The sequence below is a fragment of the Eptesicus fuscus genome, chromosome 24 (assembly GCF_027574615.1).
Source record: "Eptesicus fuscus isolate TK198812 chromosome 24, DD_ASM_mEF_20220401, whole genome shotgun sequence".
Taxonomy (NCBI): domain Eukaryota; kingdom Metazoa; phylum Chordata; class Mammalia; order Chiroptera; family Vespertilionidae; genus Eptesicus; species Eptesicus fuscus.
Genome location: NC_072496.1, coordinates 3,918,744 through 3,926,882, shown reverse-complemented (window position 1 = coordinate 3,926,882; position 8,139 = coordinate 3,918,744). Strand labels below are relative to the sequence as shown.

At 56.3% G+C, this 8,139-nt stretch overlaps 1 protein-coding gene across 1 annotated transcript in view; it reads right to left on the bottom strand.

Moving 5' to 3' along the window:
• Positions 1-4,584: 4,584 nt before the first annotated feature.
• The window catches only part of GALNT2 (polypeptide N-acetylgalactosaminyltransferase 2), a 70,141-nt gene continuing 66,586 nt past the window's right edge, over positions 4,585-8,139 (bottom strand). The window contains exon 16 of the mRNA XM_054713002.1: positions 4,585-7,207. Coding sequence (XP_054568977.1) covers positions 7,052-7,207 — 156 coding nt within the window. The 3' untranslated portion in view covers positions 4,585-7,051. The remainder of the gene's footprint in view (positions 7,208-8,139) is intronic.

Here is an 8,139-nt window from a genome sequence, read left to right as displayed (position 1 = left end):
TGGTCCGTTGACATTGTGGTATCAAAGTGTTTTCTGAAAAAACATATTTTTATTGATTTCACAGAGGAAGGGAGAGGGAGAGAGGAACATCAATGACGAGAATCACTGATGGGCTGCCTCCTGCACGCCCCCCACTGGGGATGGAGCCCGCAACCCCGGCCTGTGCCCTGACCGGGAATCGAACCGTGACCTCCTGGTTCACAGGTCGATGCTCAGCCACTGAGCCACACCGGCCGGGCCGAGTGTGTTTTATTAAGAGCGCGTTCAATCCTTTGCAGCGTAATTGCATCTCAGTGATTGAATCTCGGGCCGGGCGGCTCTTGTTGAACTGAGCTTCCTGGCCCTTGGTCTTCTCCTGGCCAGCAGGTCAGCCTGGCGGTGCTGGCGGGAGTGGGTGAGGACGGAGACGGGCAGGGCTGGATCTGGCTGGATCTGGCGGGGGGCTCCTGGCCGCGTCCTCGGCTGTTGGTCTTGTTCCCTCCCTGCCAGGCCCTCAGCTCCGCAGCCTCCCCAGCAGGGTCAGGCCTCCGAGTGCCCAGGAGCAGGCCAGGGCCGCCCGCCTGTCCCGGAGCCCTTGACGGATCTGCTCCCAGAGGGAACCTCTGCTTTTTCATAGACAGAGAGACAGAGACAGACACAGAGACAGAGAGACAGAGTGAGAGACAGACAGAGCCAGAGAGACAGAGCCGGAGGGAGATAGAGACAGACACAGAGACAGAGACAGACAGACAGGCAGAGAGAGACAAGCACAGAGAGACAGAGAGACAGACAGAGACAGAGGGAGATAGCGACAGAGAGACAGACACAGAGACAGAGTGAGAGACAGAGACAGAGTGAGAGACAGAGACAGAGTAAGAGACAGAGAGACAGAATGAGGGGCAGTGAGAGAGACAGAGACAGGCAGAGAGACAGAGAGAGAGTGACAGAGAGACAGAGTGAGAGACAGAGACAGAGTGAGAGACAGTAAGAGACAGAGATGCAGAGACAGAGTGACAGAGAAAGAGAGACATAGAGAGACAGAGAGATAGAGTGAGAGACAGAGATAGGCAGACAGAGACAGGCAGAGACAGGGACAGAGAGAGAGAGAGATAGAGAGACAGAGACAGACAGGCAGAGACAGGGACAGAGACAGAGACAGACAGGCAGAGACAGGGACAGAGACAGACAGAGAGACAGAGAGAGACAGGGCCAGGGAGAGGGCGAGCCTGGCTAGTGAGATGCCCGCCAGGCCTGTGAGACTGGAGCTGTGGCCCGAGAGCCTCTTTCCCCAAAACCATCCTGAAAAGAGACTCGGCGGACACGGTGCTTGTCCCGGTGGCTCCTCTGTCCCCTCCTCCTCCTCCTCTTGGAGGGAGCCCCCTGTTGGCGTGTAACACGCCTGCTCCCTCCCGGTCTTCAGGACCCTCAGGCAGCACAGAGCTGCTCAGCAAACACGTGTGGAATGAAGAACCTTTTCCCTGTTGCCAGAGCAACACACACACACACACACACCACCACCACCAAAGAGAGCCAGCTGGCTGGAGTCCTCATCACACAGGAGGGGTTGTTGAAAGGCACAAAGTTTACTTTATTGTTAAAGTCTTGATGGTTGTGTTACACAGGCCTCATTCCTCCCTGACGCCTTCTAGCCCGCTCCTGCCCCGCCCCAGCCCCTCAGCACCCCACTGTCTGTGCCCACGGGTTATGCATATGTGCATAAAGGTCCTTGGTTGGTCACCTCCCACCCTCCCACCCTCCCCGCCTTCCCTCCGAGATTCCGCACTCTGTTCCGTGCCTCCATGTCTCTGGATCCACTCCGTCCATCCGTTTATTTTGTTCATTGGAGTCCACATGTGAGTGCGATCATGGGATGCGTGTCTTTCTCTGACTGGCTTATGTCACTCAGCCTGATGCTCTCCAGGGCCCTCCATGCCGTCTCAGAGGGTAACAGACCCTTCTTTTTCACAGCCGCATAGTACTCCACGGGGTCCATGTCCCACAGCTTTTCTATCCACTCGTCTACGGACGGGCACTCGGGCCATTTCCAGATCTTAGCGATTGTGATTGTGCTGCTGTGAACACAGGGGTGCAGATATCCTTTCTGATTGGTGTTTCCGGTTGCTTAGGCTGTATTCCTAGACGTGGGGTCACTGGGTCCAATGGCAGCTCCATTTTTAATGTTTTGAGGAAACGCCACACTGTTCTCCACAGCGGCTGCCCCCGTCTGCATTCCCACCAGCAGGGCGCGAGGGTTCCCTTTTCTCCGCATCCTCGCCAGCCCTTGCCGTTTGCTGATTTGTTGATGGGAGCCATTCCGACAGGCGTGAGGCGGTACCTCATTGTCGTTTTGATTTGCATCTCTCGGATGATCGGTGACTTTGAGCATTTTCTCATACGTCTCTTGGCCTTCTGTATGTCCCCTTTGGAGAAGTGTCTATTTAGGTCCTGTGCCCATTTTTAAATTGGATTATTTTCCTTCCCTTTTGTTAAGTTGTATATTTTGGGTATTAACCCTTCATCAGGTGTATCATTGGCAAATGTTCTCCCTGCAGTGGGCTCCCTTTTTGTTTTGTTGATGGTTTCTTTTGCTGTGCAGTAGCTTTTTATTTTGATGTCGTCCCATTTGTTTATTTTCTCCTTAGTTTCCATTGCCCTAGATCCGTGGTCGGCAAACCGCAGCTCACGAGCCACATGCGGCTCTTTGGCCCCTTGAGTGTGGCTCTTCCACAAAACACCACGTGCGGGCGCGCACGTACAGTGCGATTGAAACTTCGTGGCCCATGCGCAGAAGTCGGTTTTCGGCCTGGACAAGTCTATTTTGAAGAAGTGGTTCCAACGCCGAGCCACACTCAAGGGGCCAAAGAGCAGCATGTGGCTCGTGAGCTGTGGTTTGCTGACCACTGCCTTAAGAGATGTATCCGTAAACATATTGCTATGAGAGATGTCTGAGATTTTGCTGCCTATGGTTTCTTCTAGGATTTTTATGGTTTCACGACTTACATTAAGTTTTTTCACCATTTTGAGTTTATTCTTGTGCATGGTGTAAGTTGGTGGTCGAGTTTCATTTTTTTGCATGTATCTGTCCATTTTTCCCAGCACCATTTATTGAAGAGACTGTCTTGACTCCATTGTATGCTCTTGCCTCCTTTGTCAAATATGAATTGAGAATAATGGCTTGGGTCGATTTCTGGGGTCTCTGTTCTGTTCCATTGATCTATATGCCTGTTCTTGTGCCAGTACCAGGCTGTCTTGATTACAGTGGCTTTGTAATATAACTTGAGATCTGGTATCGTGATTCCTCCAACTTCATTTTTCTTTCTCAAGATTGCTGTGGCTATTCAGGGTCTTTTTTGGTTCCATGTAAATTTCTGGAGGATTTGTTCTAGATCTGTGAAATATGTTGTTGGTATTTTAATTGGGATTTCATTGAATCTATAGATTGCTTTGGGTAGTATGGGCATTTTTATTTTTAACATATTTTATTGATTTTAGAGAGGAAGGGAGAGATAGAAATATCAATGATGTGAGAGAATCATTGATTGGCTGCCTCTTGCACGCCCCCCACTGGGTATTGAGCCCGAAACCCAGGCCTGTGCCCTTGGCCGGAATCGAACCTGGGACCCTTCAGTCCGCAGGCTGATGCTCTATCCATTGAGCCAAACCGGCTAGGGCAGTATGGGCATTTTAATGTCAATTCTACCAACCCATGAGCACAGTATATTCTCCCACTTGCTTATATCTTCCTCTCTCTCTTCATTCAACATCCTGCAGTTGTCTACCTCTTGGTTAAGTTTATTCCTAAGTATCTTCATTTTTTTGTTGCAACGGTATAAGGAATTGTCTGCTTCGTTTCTGAGAACTCATTACTGGCGTATAAGAAAGCCACCGATTTTGGGGTGTTGATTTTGTCTCCTGCTACGTTGCCAAATTCATTGATGAAACCTAGTAGTTTTGGGGTGGAGTCATTAGGGTTTTCCATGTACCGTATCACGTCCTCTGCGAATAATGAGCGTTTTACTCCCCGCTTTCCGATATGGATGCGAAGGGCAGTTACTCTAAAAGGCGGAGGATGAGGGAGAGCCGTAGCCAGCCTGGGACGGAACGGGGGCGCTCAGATAACGGGGAGACAGGTGTATGGAACTTAAATACTTCAAAAGCTGTGCAAGCACTGCCCCCCTTTCCCCACTCCGCTTTGGACTGGACGCGCGGGGTCTGGCTGCCCAGACTGACTCCAGGTGAGTGCCTCGGAGTGGCGTGACCTTGAGGTTAGCCCCTGACCTCGAGCAGGTTAATGGCTTCGAGCACCAGCCTCACCCAGCCAGCGGTAAAATGCACCCCCAAAATCACCTCACCCGTGACCGTGGGGAGACCATGAGAATGGATCTCCGGGCTTGGCCTGGCGCCTGGGACACCATAAACCCTCTACGAGCGATGACGGTTATCCTCACAGATAAGAACAAACAACAGAAGGTCAAGGGTGGATGCATCCTGGACGTGTGATAAGAAACGGCCTCGAGCAGGGCTCCCCAGGGGCAGACAGACACCCCTCCGTCCTCACACCTCCGGTCCCCCAAGAGCAAGGACAGCCGCGGCGGCCCCGGCGCCTTCTCTATAAAGCATCGTCTCTTTATTTTAAGTTAAAACAATTCTCGAGGATGGTTTCCATCTATAAAATGGACAAAGCACAAGCTCTGTACAGCAGTTCTTTTAAAAAAATCAACCGGGAAAAAAAATTACCAAACTATATTTTTGAATTTGCAAAACAGACCCACAGACACCATCGATGGAGACCCAGGAGAGACGGCCACAGGGGGATGGGGAGCGTCGCCTCGCTTTGTTCAGGGGGCTCTGGGGGAAGAACCTTCGTTTGTAAAAAGGGGGTGGGGGGGAGATGGGCCCCAAGACGACAAAAGACGCCGCCACCCACCGCAGGAAGTCGCTTTGGCACGCTGTGTCCTGTAAACATGGCTCGCCTGGGGGGGAGGGGGTGGGGGCCCAGCCGCCTCTGCTCCCAGCGCCCCCGGGGGCCAAGGCCAAGTCCACGGGGGCCTGCCCGCTGGGGAGGGGCAGGGCGTCCCCATAGATCCAAGGGCGCCGAGGCCTCTGGGTTGGGGGGAGGTGTGTGGGCGGAGGATCGGGAACCTGATGAGAATGTTTCCCGTCTGAGCCGGGTCTGTTTTCCGTCGGGGACATTGTTTTCTAACAGTAGTAACAGCTCAGGTGACAGGTCTGACCAGGGGACCCAGGCGTGGGGCCGCCCCATCGGCGCTCAACAGCCGACACGGGTACCCGACTCTCCAGGAGCCTCTGGAGACGTAAGTGTGCGAGGCCACCCCTGGCACTGCCTGGCAGGGGGCGAAAGGGAGAAGCCGGAGGTGGGGGGTGGGGGGGAGCCCCCAGCCACGCTGCCACGCCCCATCCACTGTCGGGAGCAAACACACGTGAGGAAGAGAGACCAACCGTGCTCCCTCTTCCAAAAGAAACCATCAGGCCCGGCCGGCCTGGCTCAGGGGTTGAGCGTCAACCTGTGAACCAGGAGGTCGGGGTTCGATTCCCGGTCAGGACACATGTCCGGGTTGCGGGCTCCATCCCCAGTGGGGGGCGTGCAGGAGGCAGCCGATCCATGGTTCTCTCTCATCACGGATGTTTCTCTCTTTCCCTCTCCCTTCCTCTCTGAAATCCATTAAAAAAAAAAAAAAGATGAACTTTGATCTTAAAAGAAAAGAAGGAACTGAGCAGGAAAGAGGAGCCCGTGGCAGTGTCGACTGGCAGGATCTCCCGGGGCCACGTCCCTGTCCCTCCCAGAGGGGCCTGGGGATGTCCCCTCAGGAGGCACGAGCCATCCTGTGTGTGTGGGGGGGGGGGGGGGGGGGCGCTGCGGGCGCGGCCGGCCTGAGACCAGGCGGGTGTGGGAGGGCGGCCAGGGGGGCGAGAGGGGAGCGTGGCCAGGTGACCATGGCGCCTCCTTGGGGCTGGGGCTGGCCTGGAGGCTCCACAGGGCACCCCGCCCTCCAGGGGACGCCTGGCCTCTCTCCCTGTGGTTACTTTCGTTCGTCACTGTCCCTGGTTCACACTGACGCCTGCTCCCCGACCCCCGACCCCCGGCCGCTGCTCAGGCCCCGGGCCTCCGTGTCACTGAGCAGGCAGGGCCGTTCCCACCGTCCTGACAACGACCCAAAGCCCCGAGGCGTCACCTGGGTCAGGAGGGCCGGACAGGCCGCCAGCTGCCAGGACACGCACCCTCAGCCCGTCGCCAGCCTGTGACGGCCCCCGACAGCTGTGGGATCAGTTTTTCTTGTTTGTTTTTCCTTAGAGAAAAGAAATTTCATTTAAAAAGACCTAAAGCAACATTTGTCCAAACAAGTCCAGGTTTACAGGTGCCAGGGGCACGCCAAGTGGACGCCAACACGGAGCAGTGACTCCCGCGCTAGAGCCGGACAGAGTGGGGGCCGCGGCTGGCATCCAGCCTCCGGGCACAGCTGGCTCCTGGCGGCGGCAGGAAAGGCCCCAGCCGGCCCCGGGCACGGCCGCTGCTCCGTGGGGCGTTTACGGGGGAGGACCTACAGAGACCACCGGGCACGCCCGTGCGCTCTTTCTATCTATTTATAGTGAGTGCCCGCACACACGCTCACGGTCAGATACGGCAGGTCCTTCGCGGCGTGTGGAGGCGGCGGGAGATGGACCTGCAGGTGGCCGTCGGCGCCGCGGGCTTGCGATGGGGCAAACGGAGGTTTCCGGAGAGTTCTCCCGCCGCGATGGATGGAGCCACGTGCCCCTTCCCCCTCCCGTCCTCCAACCGCACGTCTCGGAGCCTGGGCTGTGACATCCCCTGGGGATGCTCCTGGGCATCCGGGCAGGACCAGGAGGAGGGAGCCGCCAGGAAGGGGCAGGGGGCCAGGCTGGGCCCGTGACTGGAGATCAGTCCTCTCCCCTCGCCGCGGAGTCCGCCGCCCCGTCCGTGCCGAGGAGCCGGCCGCAGACGGGATGGGATGCTGAGGTATATGGTTTCGCGGAGAGTTTGAGAGACGCCACCGATCCACGTGACCCCGACGGCCTGCGGGCGCGGCGGCGCCTACAGCTGCAGGTTCAGCGAGAACTTCCACTGCTGGGACAGCGCCGGCCCGCACACCTCCACGCTCAGGCCGCCCGCCTTGGCCCCGCGGCTGTCCAGGCACAGGTTGCTGCCCACGTGCCGCAGCTTGGAGTTGCCCTCGATCTGCTCCCATTTCTGCAAAAGACAGGAGAACGCCTCGCTGTGAGCGCCGACACGACCACAGACAGCCCGGCCGGCGTGGCTCCGTGGCTGGGCGTCCACCTAGGAACCAGGAGGTCACGGTTCGATTCCCGGTCAGGGCACAGGCCCGGGTTGCAGGCTCGATCCCCAGTGTGGGGCGTGCAGGAGGCAGCCGATCCATGACTCTCTCTCATCATGGATGTTTCTCTCTCTTCCATGATGAGAGAATCAACCAACCAAGCTCAACCAACCTACCAACCAACCGAACTCAACCAACCAACCGAACTCAACCAACCAAGCTCAACCAACCTACCAACTAACCAAACTCAACCAACAAACCAAACTCAACCAACCAACCTACCAACCAACTGAACTCAACCAACCTACCAACTAACCGAACTCAACCAACCAACCAAACTCAATGACCAATCAACCCCTCACCCAACCAGCCAACATCAACCCATTCATCCACCTACCAGGTCAGAAAACCAAGCCCAGAACCAGCCCGAATGAAATCTCACCCTGCTGTGTACCCCCATGTCAAACTCTCTCCTGCTTGTTCCTTAAAAAGGGGGTTTCCTCCCCGAGCTCTGTGATGCCGGCGCCCATGCCCCTTCTGAAGTCCTGCAAATCTGATAGCGTGGAAGGGAATTTCCTTCCTCCTGCTCCCTTCTCCCCCCGTCCCGACTCTGCAAATGTGCTCACCACACGAACACGCAGACGTGCCTGGAAACCAAATATTCCAACTGGCAAGACGGTGCGGCATTGAGATAAAAATAGCCGAGGAACCTCTCCTCCAAGGGCAAAGGGGTGAGGCCTGGAGGGGGGTAGGGGGCAGGGGGAGCAGAGCAACGAAGAGCCCAGCACCCCAGGTCTGGACCTGCCACACGATCTGCGACCCTGAAATTCAGGGCGATCAGATGAGC